This window comes from Rhea pennata, chromosome 7, assembly GCF_028389875.1.
Source record: "Rhea pennata isolate bPtePen1 chromosome 7, bPtePen1.pri, whole genome shotgun sequence".
Taxonomy (NCBI): Eukaryota; Metazoa; Chordata; class Aves; order Rheiformes; family Rheidae; genus Rhea; species Rhea pennata.
The window spans coordinates 21,307,461-21,324,229 of record NC_084669.1 but is presented as its reverse complement, the minus strand read 5'-3'; the positions used below and the strand labels follow the sequence as shown (position 1 = coordinate 21,324,229).

General features: G+C 40.7%; 1 protein-coding gene across 1 annotated transcript in view; it reads right to left on the bottom strand.

The window, feature by feature from the left end:
- Nucleotides 1-1,005: 1,005 nt before the first annotated feature.
- The window catches only part of MARCHF8 (membrane associated ring-CH-type finger 8), a 102,718-nt gene continuing 86,954 nt past the window's right edge, over nucleotides 1,006-16,769 (bottom strand). The window contains exons 4-8 of the mRNA XM_062579569.1: nucleotides 14,602-14,681; nucleotides 13,455-14,300; nucleotides 11,330-11,510; nucleotides 8,170-8,317; nucleotides 1,006-5,947 (exon numbers count right to left, since the gene is read on the bottom strand). Of these exons, the coding sequence (XP_062435553.1) occupies nucleotides 5,643-5,947; nucleotides 8,170-8,317; nucleotides 11,330-11,510; nucleotides 13,455-14,300; nucleotides 14,602-14,681 (1,560 nt within the window). The 3' untranslated portion in view covers nucleotides 1,006-5,642. The remainder of the gene's footprint in view (nucleotides 5,948-8,169; nucleotides 8,318-11,329; nucleotides 11,511-13,454; nucleotides 14,301-14,601; nucleotides 14,682-16,769) is intronic.

Sequence of the window (16,769 nt, the reverse complement as noted above, 5' to 3'; positions counted from 1 at the left end):
AACCAGACTTACTTCACTTCAAGGAAAATAGGAGAATGCCTTCTGTTCATCATGAAAAATACCTCTCTAGGGCTGCGATATTAAGACCCTCCTCCCCTTTCTCAGCTAAAATAAAATTCAAAACTAATCATATGCTAACATATATATGTGTGTGTGTGTGCGTGTGTGTGTAAATACACACACACACAAGAACAACAAGAAAAAAACATTTCCTTGTGCCCTCCTGTGTTCACTACAGACAATGCCTCCAGATCTTTGTTGTTCTTCAGCACTTGTGGCTTTATTTCTCACAGCTGTACAGATGGCTGTTCTCCTTGACCTCTTGGTGCTAGAAATCTATCCACAGAAAACAGCTAAGACTTCCCACTTCTGAGCCTGGGTCACAGCATGAAAGCCAACACATGCAGCACTTAAACCGTGCTCATGCCATCCGGCAAAGCGCAGCTGCTCATAACTGCATGCTTATACAAAATTACTTTTCTTCTTGAAACAGAATTATGGTAACGAGCTTCTTCTGCTCTGCATAGAAAACAATGTACATGAATACTCTGATTTCAGACATGAAACATTCAGAACAACACTGTTTCCGTTCAAGAAACCCAACAGATTTTAAGAGCCACTGCAATCCTTTCTCCTCACCTCCTGCATGACACAAGCCAGAAAACTCTTCACAGGATTCCTGCCTCTGACCCCAAAGCACATGAACAAAGTCACTGCAATGAAAGAGAATCCACTGGCTTTGATGGTAAACTATCTCTTTAGGATTATCAAAAAGTTTTAATATCAAATTGTCACTGACCCTTACAGTGCATTGGCCTACTACACTGAAGAGCCATAGAGTCCTCTATTTTCTCCACCAAAAGTAACTCACTTCGATCATCCTACTACTGTAGAGCTCAACATTTCCCTAGAGTAGGCCTCTAACTTTTTTTTTTTTTCCAAACAAAACGGATACTATGCCAGTTTTGTTTTGTTTTGTTTTTTATAGAAACATTTTATTGCTGCAGTCAGTAACCCTTTGAACCACGGACAAATAACCAATTACAGTTTAAGAAACTAAAAATTATTCTGCAAGTGGTAATACCGAGAAATGAACATACATGAAAGGATACAAAAACTATACATTTATGTTACTAGAAATTTACTAACTAAAAAATTCTGCAGAAGTGTCTTGTATAAACTATACAACACATGCCAGTGTAAAATTGTTTAACATTATACAATTACCTATCTACAAATGTTTTACCTAAATATAAGATCAGCTGCAATTTTTTAAACAGTTATCTCCTATACAAAGACAAGTGCTTTCAGTACTTCATTGGAATATACAGACATCTCAATATCTCAAAACTAAAAAATAATCACAAAATAAAAAGTCCTGTTTAGAAGTTTTCTTTGCATAACTAGGATAATCCTGTGAAAATCCAGCCAGCAACGTCTTTGCGTTTGTATTTGCCCTGTTTCGCCCATATCTGAGAGGGACCCAACATGCAACGACAGACCTCCCTTTCAATGCTGACCACAGCAGACTACACCTGAAATACGTAACACTCCTCAGCTCTACAGGAATTGCAGAGCCGGCTCCCGCTTTGTAATAGATGTTTATCCGGCCGAGCACAGGACTATAGGAACCAGCTCCCACGCATGGTCACATCCATACCACCTGCTCACTGCGAGAGTTTCTGAAGGGCAGCACAGGGAGCCTGACCCCTTCCTCAGGTGGGAGGTCAAGTGGCATCGACAGCCTCATCCGTACGGTAGCATCAGCTGTAGGCGGGTTGGAAGGCAGTTACTACTCTTTCGCAGGACTTGTCCTGCTGCAGCACAGTCCCAACACTTCAACCCTGGCAGGCTCTGTGTAACCTTTGCTGAATTCCCCACGCTGAAGCAAAGTCAACCTGAAAGCCATCCAATCAATGACAGGAAGCAGTCTCCAGGTCTGGCCGATCTCTTCAGAACACAAGACAAGACTTCAAAACCCAAATTCAACGTTATAGTTGAAGAAAATCCTGAGATTTTATAGGAATTTATTATATCATGATCTCTTAAAGTGGATCGACCTTTTGCAGCACTTGCCTGCACTTCTAACATAATGCATGTTCATTAACTGGCAGATAAACTGAATATGATGCAGCAGGAAAATTTTATTGGTACAGTCTGTGTGTTTTTGGACAGGACTTTACTATGTCAATGGAAGGGGAGTTTGGTCTGCTGCCTAGAGCATTTATTTCCATGGGGCAAATCAGTAAAGTTCCCTGGCAATCCAAGGAATGGTTGTGGCAAATGATATTAAGCTTAAATTCCCGCTGGTGTCCCAGAAGTCTTGGTGAACCTGACAGACTTTGGCCATGGAACCATCGCCAAAAGAGGTCAGACTTTTACTCAAGCCACTTGAAAAGTTGCCAAGAGAAGGGTTGGGAATGGCTGGCCTGCTGAGGAATGGTCACAGCCAGTGCTGGTGGCCAGGTGGGAAGGACGGAGCTCACCTGAGCTAGCATCAATGCCTTGCAGCAAGAAGCTGAAAACAGATCAACAGAATATCCTTCAGGATATAGAAGGAAAAAGCACCATTCAGCCTTCTTACACTATTTGATGGCACCACGCATAAGTAGAGAACCACAGCTCCAGAAGCCCTCTGTTAACACCAAGCAAAAAGCAACAGGAATGTGTCACCAGCATAAGCAAAAATCAATGACAGTACCCAACAGAGGGATCTGTTCTGCAGCCCTTACTGATATAAGCAGTTCTAAGAGATATAAAGAGTTGAAATACTAGGTCTTATTTTCATTCAGAAAAGATGCACTGGGAAAAGGGAGTGGTTAAAGGCAGCACTGACTGAAATAGTTTCATCTACTGCTTTTTTTTCTCCAGACAGTTTCATTGGAGATGATTTTCCTTCCCAAGATCCACAAGGGCACAGCAAAAGCCATCAGTAACCTGAATGTGCTCAACACTAACTAGAGTATGCCACGCTAATCTTCCAAAATGCCAAACAAGATTTCACAATGTTTCACCAAGAATCACTGATGACAGTGATTGAAACAGGACAGCATGTAACTGTACATCATATTGACACTCATCAGAACACCAGTCATAGACACCAGCACCTCTCACATGTGAGCTGAAGAACAGGTTTTGTATCAGAAGTTGTCCATTTTCATTTCATCTACTGGCACAGATCAGATGAGAATTCACACAACACCAGTCAGCAGCTGCTTCTCTGCATCTTACAGGTGTAACACAAGCATCTTGCAGATGCGTAAGAGTGGCACACATGGGCACTTCAGAAGAACATGATGAAGGCATAAGACCTGATATTTAACTCACCTGAGTTTATCCAGTGAACTTTTTCACAGAACAACAACAACAAAAAAAAAATCAAAAAAAGACTGTATTATTATCTGGGTTCTAATAATAGAACAGGATCAATCACAGCAGAGTTCCGGGAAGGGCCTCAGTAATTGCACTTTGAATTATGGCATACGCAACAATCTCTACATGCACACTGTCATGAAGACTGCTGCCCAGATACTAGCAGGGTATACAGGATTTGTCTGCTTATATAGCATACATACGGGGCATCCTGACAACTAGCACAACACACAAGCCCAAGCAAGTGCAGTTTTGCTAGGACTGTTTAGAGATCTGGGGTTTTTCAAACATCTCCAGAACAAGCCACCATGTTGTTCATGAAGATCACAGCCAGTAAGCTTCAAGCATGATCTCTCTCTCTCACACGCACATACATACTTTTCCTCTAACAGCTCTTAGAAACCACTAGTGTGCATTCTCTTAGCCTAGTTCCCTCTCTGCAACTTAAGAAAGTCACCGATTTTTAAAACAGACATTAACCTAGAAATAAATTAATATCACATTTTAAGGAAAATTCACTGATCTCTTGCTGTTCTTCTTGGGGATAAGTCAAAGCAACAGTTTTTATTATACAAATCTCTTCTCAATGAACATTGTATTTGAAAAAGAACTAAGTAAGACCTGAACTGGACCGTTGGACTTAGCTCAGTATCTCAAAAAGTAACAAAAGCTTTTAACTAACTGAGATGTCCAGGCAACTCCTACTAAGACCAAATAGATTATCACTAATTTTGCTTTCTGTTAGACAGGGCTTCAGTGGGGAAAGTTTTCATAAGTGTAGTTTTCATAGCCAGAGGCTTTATCTGTTGACTTTTACTGGGGCTTCGTTTCCATTCCAGTCACACTGACAGCAGATGCTAGCTAAAGGAGGGCTTGAACCTAGTCATTGGTTCAGCAAAGCAGATTGGTTAAGTGAGTAACAACAGACATCCCAGTCTTCAGGCAACTCTGTCTAAACCTCTTGAAATTGATTTTAACTGTCCCTTTTCTCATTAGGGTAGCAAGTTTAAAAAGCCAAATTCAAAACAACAGACCACATTATTCTCTGACTATGTAATACATCACCATGAGGACTGAAAACAAGCAGGTCATTTTAAATTCATCTACTTAATGCAATATTTACTTCCTAGACTTTGTTCTCAACACCTTATCTCACAACAACAAATTCCTGGGTAATTCACACATGACACAACATTAAAGAAGGGAAACCAATTTCAGCTGTATTGACTAATAAACTTTTCCGTAACAGCTCACATTTTTACCAATGTAGCATCAAACCCTTTGTCAATGGTTTAGAATGAAAGTTACATCAGATATACTTGTTCAGGTCTTTTGATGGTATAACAGACCTTAAAAAAAAAAAAAAAAAAAAAAAAAAAAAGGCAAAACCAGTCCCCACAACAGAGCACTGAAACCATTATGCATTGAAAACAGACACTGTACACATCCACTACTCTCCATATACAAGTCACAAGTGCAATATCCTTTGAAAGAATTGCTCCTTAAAGTAAACTCAAAGAGGCAGAATTGTTAGTGTTATGCTTAGTAAGATAATGCGGGCATGTGTTGGAAATAACTTGTTGAATTTTTTTTAATTTTTTTTTTTATATATATAAGGCAAGAGGTTTATGTACCAGTAGAATTGATGGGGTAAAGAATGAAGAAATGTTTTGAAAATGACACATTCTTTCAAGTTTCACTTTCAATGGACATACATATTACAAATTAAAGGTTTTAAAAAGTGCTATATGCTTTGTAAGTCTCACCACAATATGTAAAGCATAATTTTACATCTGCTGCCTAAGACAAAATGTTAGTGGCAGTGTTAGCAGTAGGTTAGATTCTAGTCTCTCATTTCCCTCCACGTCTGGGGCAACCTCCTTTGTTGTGCTAAAGAAAAAACAAAAACAAAAACAAAAGACAACACATATTCTAGATTCATTTTGAGTCACCTTCTAAAGTAACAGAGTCCGTAGAGTTGATGACAGTTCGCTAGTGGCTTGCTTGATACCAAAACCAAGACTCATTCTATCTGGTATCTTGTGGCTCTTTGATCAGTCAGTCCAACAGACAAAATGTTGAGAGGTATGCAACCATGATAACATACTGACAGATACGCCAAGGGGATTTAAAAAATTCCAACAAAACACAAATGTAAAAAAATTCATCTGACAGCTGTTAGCTGATTTTAAAAAGGTAGAGAAGTTTTCAGTAAACAATGATATTTTAAATCCTCAAGGACATACAGAAACACCCCTTTCACCCAGCAATCAGACGTGAAGGATTTCTGCAGCACAGTCTTCTGGCTCTGTGTAATGTGAAGAGTTTGTATCTGAATGGTGAACCCCAAGCATTTCTTTACTTTCAAAGTTTGGCTCCATTAGTGCAGGTTTTTCAAAAATATTCTTTTTGCTAGTTTCTGGACAGTTTTGTACATATATTACTCGGTTATAAGCTTTAAGTCTCTTCCATAGCTGTACGTACACTTTGCATTGTACATACATGAACAGAAGTCCGCCAGTGAAACCAATAGCCACAACCACCAACTTAGTCCAAAATGGCCACTCTAGAATCCCTAGAAGAAAAAAACAAAAAGGAAAAAAAGAGAAAAGACCAGGTCAATATTGGCTACAGTACACTGGAGCTCTCAGGAAAAAAAACAAACAAACAAACAAAAAAACCCACCTTTTAAGGAAATGGTCACAGAGTTCAGGCCATGCAAACTGTTCTTACTTTGCCATTTTTCTTGTTTCATTCTCTTGCCCCTTTAAGTCAAATGCATGCAGGTTTCTATGCCTGTTCATATACCACATCTGTTCTTACTTGCCAGAGAAACAAAACAATTGTTTCCCTGTGTCTATGCCCTTGTGCAGAACAACTCCAAGAAGAGTAAAGACAACAGCCAGTAATAAGTTTGGGTTCCCTTACATCTGTTTTTAAAATAAAATTTGATTAGATTATGAAAGGGATTTTATGATATGGGTTCCTCTTGACAGCAGGAGACTCAACTCACTGACCCAAGAAGTCTGTTCCACTCAGTGATCACATAGTACATGGAGTCGCAGACTTTAAAGTCAAAGGGGCCATTGTTAAGCTTGGTGGTAACATGTTCTTTATGTCAGAGAACTTTATTTGCCTCAGATCCAATAACTTGTAGTTGAACTAGAGCATCTCTTCTGATGTGAAAACTGCAAGTGTTGGAGTCTTTGAAGCATTCTGGCAAGCTTACCCTCCGTATTAAAAATAAGCATCAATACTTTTGTCTAAATTTATCTAGCTTGAACTTTTAGCCATTGGCTCTTGCTACATCTCTATTAGCTACATTTAAATCAGAGATTATTCATTTTATAACTTTTCTGTTTATGTAGGTGTGTAGTCTCTCTCCTCTTGAAAGGCAGGAATGTTGTGGGGTGAATACGAAACCATGCTGAAGCACTTACTTTCAAGGGTCCCAGAGAATCATCGGCAGTGTAACAAAATTATGGCTTCCCAAGTCCTCAAAGTTATTACTGAGATACATGCCACTTGGTCTTTTGGAAATGCTTGGTAGCACAGGAGGAATGAAAATGCTTCCAAAAGACAAAGGGAATTGTATGGCTGATGAATGACGACTGATGAAATCCTACCAATGATTAATACCATAGAACTGCTGATTCACATGTCAGCATACCTGATCCCATCTGTAAGCAGCTGTAGCACATATTTGCCCCTGTGCGGACATGAGCATATACACACGCACTCCCTATACCCCCAGATTGCTGGCGTACTCCCCATTTAGATTCCAAACGAACGGAGCAAAGACAGCATGGTAACTAGCACCAAATACTCACACCATCACTGCTCATGTTCTTCTAAAATATTTACTGACTAAAATAACCTGGAGGCTATAAATATTTGTAAGCATATGCTCTTTGTTATCATATGGCAACCTTGCATTGAAGGGCCGACAATTTTCACAGTTTGCCTCAAAACAGTTTTGATGGCTCCCAGCCTTGGTTATTGTACCCTGTCCCTCCCCATCACCGTGGTCAGGGACAGCTCAGCTGCCTGTGAGAGTTCTGCAACAGCTGCACAAGTGCAGCACGGCACACCAAGAAAAGCAGATGTCAGTCTGGTAAGTTCACTGCTGGCATATTAAAGAAAATGAGCTGCTGTCCAAGCAGTTATCACATCCCAGCAGTGGGGTAGCAGCCAGTGCATGAACTCCACTGTAAGTCACCTTAGTGCATGAACTGGAGTCTTAAGCATCAACTTGAATTTCTTCTGCTTTATGCATCAACACTTATCAACACAAAATTTCTCCCATTTAACATGTCTTACAGAAAATTTGTGCTAACTCATCTCAAACATAACTGAATAGAAAGAAAATCTTGTTCATTTACCTCAAAGATTTGGATTCAAGTGCCTCTTTTATTTTTTTTTAATTGTTCTGGTTTTGCCCACCTAAGGGCACTCAAAGCAGCAAACAAATCCTCACATCCTTATGCACTCAGAAACTGTTCCAATTTTAAACTAAATTAGCTAAGCCAGGGCAATTCTGTGTCTGGCTACAGTGGATTAGCTCTCCTATCTGTGCACTTCAGGTGCAAACTAAAATGACAAGAAATAGATGTAAGAGCACCCACAAAAAAAATTGCGCTAATCTAATAAAATCATTTTAGAATTGTGCTTTTAGATCAACCCAACCTCAGGCTAAGCAAAAACATTACCTGCACCCCTCTTGATGGGTGTCCTCTCTGCATTTAGGATAAATAAGTAGTCCAAGAGAAAGAGTGGGAAGACAGTCAAGCAACATACCAGTAGTCTGTCCCTGCTTTATCTCCTCAGCAGTCCTGTCTATCAGGACATACAGCGACCACACAACACAGGTGATGGCAATGATATGGAATGTCACAGAGCACATGATCTTCCTCCTCTCACTGGCTGTCATCTGCAGCTTCTCCCACTGGCAAGAAATCCAGAAGCAGAGCAAGAAATTAGATGTTTGTTCTGGTTATTTTATTCTGGTTACTATTGTATATCCATACAAAAAGACAACGCTGGTAAGAATACAAAACAGGCAGGTGACTGGTTTCCCTTTAACACAGACTTTAAAAGACGCACAGTTTAATTGCTCTGATGGCAGCAGGTGTCTGATGGCTGGTGGCTCACCCTGCTGCGACGGCAGCTCTCCTGGAGCAGGAGAAGCACTTTGGGGCTCGGATCTCACCTCTGGCCTCAGCACAGCATCATCACACCCCACGTACCCTTGCAGCCTCGCTCCAGCCTAGGAAATCATAACACTAAGCCTTGTAGAGCCCAAACAAGGCTGTTCCTTAGTGCATTTGTCACTGAACACTGGGTATCCACAATCAGAGTCAAGCATTTCGAATGGCAAAAGTACACCCTTTCTCAGACAGGCATTCAATAAAACATGCTACAATAAAGGTCACACATGATTCCATTCGCATGTGTGTAAGACAACTGAGCCCTGTTAGAGGCCCTTGGTGCACAGTCAAGCCTGTTTAACTCTCAGTAATGTACATTTTTACCTCTGGAGGTTTCACATTCAATCTTCACATATATTTAACACCATTTACAGCAGTGATACTCTTGTTTTATTTTCAGTGTTTCAAAGGTACTAAAACACAGAACCACATATACCCTAAGAATAGGCAGCAGAATGGAGAAGGCAGTTTTTGTAAGTGAGAGGATGCAGCAAATTAAATCCCCAGATTTATATCTATCAATAACGTTTATATAGCCCCAACAAAAATCACAGAAGTAGGTCACTGTCTTTTAGGAAGGATACAAGGAAACCAGACAATCATAACAGATACTTATACTTTCCAATCAATTGCAAAGAAACAGTCTTTATTTCTGATCAGAAGCTCTGGAAGCTTTTTAAGGTGATTTCTCTATGTATATGATGAAAGAGCTTTGGTGTGAGGGTTACACATCGCTCAGTATGTCTGGCTGGAATATAGAGTCAAGATGAGCCTTTCTCACACTTTCACAAAGTACACAGTGGGGCACATAAGCTTCTCATCCACATCCGTGTGTGTCTAGAGAGGTGCATTTGATGCCTCCTGGAACAATTTGGAGAAAAGAAGAGGTCTTCAAAAAGGAGACAGAACGTGGAAAAGAGTGAGGATGACCTTTGTGGTATGACTGAGATCACCCATCGTGTTGAATTATTTCACTGCTACAACTACAAGATGGTTGGCTGAACCACAGAACAGAGACACTGTGAGCCTTGCTGCCTTGCCAACAGGGGATCTCTTTGGCCAGTCTAAGCCAGATCTCTAGACCTGCAGGCAACCAAATTTCATCATGGCATGAGAACTGAGAACTTCCAGCAATGATACGCTGGACTCATGTTGTGCTAGAAAACTATACTCTTTCAACCTGCTTCAAAAAGGATAGATCAAAACATTTCCTTTGGATTTGTGTTCTAAATAGAGAAGTGATTTTACATCTAAACCAAAATGTTTACTTTCCACAGAAAGTATTTTATTCATTTATTTAGTCAAAATCCAAGTGTGACAGTTCAATTTGTGAATGCTCTTATAACACCACAAGGACTCATATTTTGATTAATTTGTATTTCTCTTCTGCTCCTCAGCTTCATCTCTTTTGCTAAACTGTATCTCCCAGATGAATTGCTGGCATCACAGACACCAAACCAGGCCTCATTTCTTCAAGTGATATGACCGCACAGCTAAAGAGAAGACATTCTGCAACCTACACAGTAGCCCGAAGAGGAAACCGGAATCGTCAGGTCCCTGCTGTACAATTCTGATGATGCAGCAACCAGCATTTCCCAATCAAAATAGTCAGTATTTCTGTTTGTTTTTTATTTTCCTTTTTAAGTGTTACTAAAAAGAATTCAGCAGAAATTCAGGTTTAGTGCTTTCTTTTGTTTTTGAAATTTAGAAAGGAAGCATCCTTCTGTTGTGTCCCCTCATCTTTACTTGAATTGTAGCACTGTTTGTTCCTCAGTCTATTCCTCTAGTATCTGAAGTGTTTGAATGCTTTCCAGACCATTAAATATGCTATGCTGCAATACAGCCTGAAGATTCTGGGGAACTCTAACTCCATTTCCACTCTACAGAGAAGCACGAGCGCTATTATTTGTCCTATCCTGTTCGTAACTCCAGACTATTTTCTCCTGACTGACAAGATTCTGCAAAGAATGAGTTAAAGATACAATGCCACCTTTTCTTCTGGCATCAGCTGAGCCTCTGGAAAACTCCTTAGATGTATTAGGAGTTAAATTTCTTTTCCTTCTGTTTATAGTTTTGTCTCTGTCTTCTGACATCTGGTCTCCTTCCTACAGATGACCTGTTCAGAAATAACTAATGATGTTGCGTGACTCAGTTCTGAAAGTGCCCACTAGCTTTCTTTCACAGAGACCAAATATTCAGAAAATGCTATCCACCCGCTCCAGGCAGAGTGAGCACTTTCTATATTTTAATGCCTTATGGCTGGGTTGTGCAAAGGGTTGTCTCTGTGGACACAGCCTATGACAGTTAACGTTGTAGCTCAGAGCTACAACAACAACAAAAAAAATAAAATAAAAAACAAAACCAAAAAACCTAACAACAAAAAACATGGATAACCACAAAGCATGAGCTCCCTGCAATCAGAGAAAAAGGACTGGGATTCATTTCTGGCTTGAGCAGTGCAACAGTATTCCCACCTTGAATTCTGGAAGCGGAATTATCAGTACAAAGGCCGAGAGCAGGAGAACTCTTATTTAATTCTCAGAGCTGGATTCAGTATGTTGAATTTGAGAGGCTGAAGGTTAAACAGTTTCTTTTTAAGCACATACAAAACCGACCAGACTTAACAAAGAGCTGCAGAAACATGATAAATAATTGTGGGTTCCATGGGACCATGGATAAGGACAGCCTATTTCAGAGGAGAGCTGTGTTTTAACAAAGCAGTTCCTTTGGGAACTTCTCTATGTGCCTACCTTCCGCAAAGGCTTCAGTTTTGTCTCCATGATGAACTCATACTTGCAAAGTTCACAGCATCGCGTATCTGAGCTCTTGATCCATTGCTGCAGGCAAGCTTGGTGCACAAAATGAAGACTCCCCGTGCAGTGACAGGGGGTAATCAAAGGGCTCTCATCATCTCCTTCACAGTGACATATCCTGAATCAGAAACAAAGCTGCTCATTAGGAGCACAGGAAGCAAAAAGGATGTGGAAAAGGCATGTAATATCTGTGATCGCACATAACGTTGTCCACTGAGGATCCTTTGACATACAGATCAAAGGAATGTATTCCACAAAAGGAGCTAAAACTAAGAACCCCCTTGCCATGCATGCACAGACACACACCAAATAATTGAGCACAGACACTGCCAACTAGACAGCTTCTTTCTAATAGATGAGGCGGACACAGAGCCTGACAAAAACTCAGTATCCAAAAGAAAAAACAGGGTAAGAAATGACAACTCATCTACTAGAACAATAGTACTTCACTGAGAAGAGTATTTGAACAAATCAGACAGCACTTCCCAATACAAAACATGCAGAGATATGTACAGCTACTTGTGGATTACAGTTTAAAATGTAAGATAGAAACAGAATTCCCAAACCTACTGTGAAATAGCACACCCTAGAATCATGAAGAGTTAATTTAGTCTGGATTTTTCACAAGCAAAGTGATTTTTTCTAGTGCCAATTGCGAAGAGACAGACCCACACTGCAAAGCTAGAGCACTGAATCTCTCCAGAATACCCCTATTCTGAATGGAATAATTGTTTTGCTCTCCAATTCTCTCTATTCAAGAACTGCCAAGGAAGCATTAATTCTGTGAAATTCCCCATTTCCCTCACTGCCTGAGTAGACAGTGAGCACACCTGATATATAGTGTTACTACCAGGTAGTGCTATTTCCAGCTTCAATTTATATACACTTGGTTTGCATCAAACATACCTAAGTCCTTCTAACCATGTGGAAGAGGGAACCATAGAGATCATGAATAGGAAGGAGCTTGGGGAACGAATATAAGTTACTAGGCATGTGTGAAGTATATCCTGGCATGCTGCCATCTCTGTCTATTACACAAATCCCTTACTGATGTGTAGCATCTTGTTTCTTGTGGCCTTGCTGATAACTGGTAAGCGGAAATGAAGGAGTGGGTGGATTACAAGAGCATCTCATCAACGACAAGCCAATAAGAAACAAGATTCTGCTGGAACAGGGGGAAACCAAGTAATATTGGCAGGTAGTAACAAAGTCAGCTTTGGATAGTGGTGGCAGAGAAAAAAAGATTAAGATAGAAAAATACTAGGTACAGCAGTGAGATAATTCCTCCTGTACTTGCTGTCTCTAGCTCCTCAGTCACATTTTGGAGCTCAGATGGGGCAGATTTGCCAAAAACTCACCCTGAGAACAGGCCAGAGCTGCCTGTTCCTACCATTTCTGGACATGATTAATCTTCTGTGACTGGAAGGAGGACACGCATCCTTTTTGGACCTCATGCTATGTACATCACACAGGCCAATCACTAACACTCAACACTTAAATCCCCCTTTCAACTAATGCATCCAGAAAGAGCTTTGTGAACAAAACAGATGCAACCTGGGAGAAAAAGTTAAAAATCAAAACTATATTGGCCAGATCTCAGAAGCAGCACTCAGTCTGTTTTCCTCCTCACTCCCCACCCCTCAATCCAAGTCAGTAACTACCCTCAATGACTGTCAAGAAAGCACATTGCCCACTAAAAGCTAAGAAAAGTTCATCTTGGTCTTTAATATGTGTAGTCGATTCTCTCATTATTCTACCAGTTTGGGCACTGGTAAGAGAAAAATACAACCTCAGAACCCCAAACCTGAAACAAATTGCAACAGAATTTGACTCCAAAGCAAATTCTTTTGCTTAGTGGACTTGTTAAGTGCATCAGAGGGGTGCAAGAAAGAGGAGGGGGAAGGCTGCACACTTCAAACTGCACATATTAAAGCAAGGTGAAAGGGTTAAAAAAAAGAAAAAAAGAAAGAGAGAAGGAAAGAGCACGACGGGCAGAGAAAGCAGAATGGTCACTACCACACACGGGAAAGCTCAAAGGTAGGTGGTTCTCCAATAAACCAACCTGCAGGTATCCCCCGATGTAGACACAGGGGAGAGAGGGGGGAATTTTTCTGAGAGGGGGGAAGGACAATCAAGGTCACTGTCCTTCTCAACTGAACAGAGTGGCGCCCGCTGCTCTTTTGTTTTCAGTTTCACTGAGGTGCTGTCCTCAAAGACGTCATCATCTCCCATATCATCAGAGCAGAAGTCTGTGCTTTCCACCAGCATACTGGAGGATTTCTCAGCTTGAGAGTGACTGGAATAGCTCTCCAGTTCGAGGAACTTATGCAGGCTGCTGGCGCTGGAAGTGTGGGAGAAGGAAAAAAGGTAGCGCAGCAGTTTTTTGCTTCTTGAGGTGTCATGGTCGACCTTGTCCTCCAGCAAGGGGATATGTACAGTGCTGTGGTTCTCTGCTCCTCCTGATGCATTCGAGTGGTTGGAAAGGGAAGGGATGTAGGAATGTTTAGAACTGCTAAAAGAAAGAGGCCTGAGATTCAGCGATTTCCTTTCTTTAAGATGAAATTTGTTAATCCTTAAGCACTGCTCTTGAGTTGGAGTCAATTTGCCTTCTGAGCATGTTCGCTCCACGTAGTCAAAGCACTCACTGGTGCTCTGTGCCTTCTGGTCCACGTCATTGAGGGATTTGGAGAATTTCAGAGTGCAGGTGGGCTTTATATTCTTGGTAGAACTGAGTGCCTGGACCCAATCCTGCCCATGAGAGTTTCTCTTTGCTGCATGTAATGTATCCTGACAGATTACTGTCACAGTGAACCCTTGTGTCAGAGAGCTCTGGCAGTGAGGATTTTTCAAGACAACAGCAGACTGCACTGGACTGTGATGACAACATTCAGAAAACACTGCACTGGAACTGCATGCAGAATAGTGGAATAAAAGCACAGAAAGTAAAAAACAATTACGTAAGAGAACACATAATTAAAAGTGAAGAAATGAGAGTTATGGCTAGTGTGGAAATGGCAAACATAGCAGGCCAAACAGTGAGTGGGGTTCAATGAAGCAGTGTTAGACAGCAATCAAGTCAACAAACAGGACATTTCCAATCACAACCCCACATTGCTTACTTCCCAGTACACATGCTTTTTCAGTTTTGTTTTTTCTTAATTTAAACCTTGCACAAGCCTCATCACAGCCATGGAAACAATACACTTTACCTGCAGATGTCCTGATTGGATGGTGTAACAGAAGTCCGAGAGAAACTATGAGGAGCAGAGATAGAGGTTGGACTTCCAGCCTGCAATGAAATGAAAAAAAAAAAGAAGAAAAAAAAAATCAAGTCACAGGTGGAAAGAGTTTGGGTTTGGTATATGTTACAGTTGCCAACTTCAGGGTTAAACACAGCATATAGAGCTAGCTATCACACCACATCTGATGCTCAAGGTTTAGTTGCAAGAAAGGGAGGTTTTATTGCTATGTACTAGAAAGGGAGGTCACACTACCTCATCCTTGGAAAAGCAGTAATCAGAATACAAACATTTTTCCCCAAGGTCAAATACAGCCATCTCTGGAGCGGAACCTGCCAGCTGTCAAATATTGCACAGAACAATAGCTCAGGAAATGAGAAATGGTACAGTAATTAGAATAATTAGATGGAGGTGTGTGTATAGACTAGTTGGAATTTAGCTACCGCATGATAGCTAATCTCTCCATTTACAATGATGACAAGAGATTAGAGGCTTGTTTTTTCTTGACACAGAACCTTCAGTAATTCAGCAACTCAGACACTGTTTGGGACTTATTTTCAGTACTAGCATATGCACATGAGCACCATCTGCTAAATCAGACCATTCTCTGAAGTACTCTTTGTACTTTGAGGCCTTTCATCTTGCTCTTATTCTGACAGAGTCTTCCACCTACTTACAGAAAAGGTGTGGCAGCAAACACATTTACAAGACTTGACAAAACCACAGCAAGTTAAATAGCTGAAGAATTCAGAATTCAGCTGAACTCACTCAACCCTCCCCCCAAAAAAACAAACAAACAAACAAAAAAACTAAGCTTTTGGCATATTTAACCAAATGGACGAATCTCTAAATTCAGTATGGTAAAAACAACCTCGCTTCAGTTGTCTGCATCAGTTGGAAGTAGACTGCCTATTATTAAAGGCCTTTTCTGCCACTAGATTCTGTGGATCATTCATGGAAACTCCTCAACTCTTCCTAAAGGTTTTGGTGAGAAGGAGACCTGTATGATGACATCTTTAGACACAGAGAATCCTTAGACCTGGCTCTCTCATACGCCACAGATGTTGGATAAGCTGTGCAGTTCACCCACAAAACAGCTCCTATTTCAAAATTCAAGCAAAGGTTTATAGCTCTTTTGATCTGCAAAGCAAAGCTTGAAAACCACAAATGAACAGTGCAGTCTGTGCAGCAATGTAATTATTGACACCTTGCTATAGCTAGCACAGACCCAGACCCATGCGAGTCCACAAAGCCAGCCCAAGAGGCTACCTTGGGTCACAAAAGCAGTGTTGCCACAGAAGTACACTGTGCCCAGCCCTGTGCCTCAGCGGGAGGCTGCAGAGCTAGCTCTGTCATTACGGTTTTGAGGATCTCTGTTCACAGTGCATGCACATACAATATCTAACTCAGGTCTAATTGATTTCATATTTAATCCATCAAAAGCCTCTATGGTATATTTTAACAAGATTGTTGCAGGCTTTAGCAAACTGCTAGCAAAAGCAAGGTCCTTTGCCACACAACATACTTTTTGTGAGAGAATATGGATATACTGGATGAATGCTACTTTACAAATAAAAGTACAACCGTCTTCAGTGTTACATGACTCATCTGTCAAGGTTCTGTTTCCGTAGCCAACAGCACTGAAGAGAACAACGTTCCTGGCCTCACATCTGGATGACTCAGGTCCCCCAAGACTGAAGAACCAGGTATCCATTTACAGCTGGGTCTGCAAGAGTTGAGGGCAAGACCCAAACACACCTCTGGATCTGCAGCAAGACCTTAAACTGTTTCCAATCCTACCCAGCTAGGTATAAGACAAAAACAAGAGAATAACTTTAGACCAGAAAGCAAACCAAACAATGTTATGTCTATGACAAAAGAAATAAAACACTTGAAAATCAGTTACTAGCTTTATCCTAGAAACCATGGTTCTTACATTTTACCCACCTGCACATGCTAGTCATAAAGGATGCTGACCATACAGTGAGGTAAATTCAACTATCACTGGTAAATTTTCTATTTTATTCTCAAGTCTCTCCTGAAAGTAGGTACAATCCTGACTTTAAATTCTATCTCTCAAAAAGAGTTTGTATAGCGATTATTTTTTCTTTTTAAAGAAAGACAAGTTAGTGAAAGAG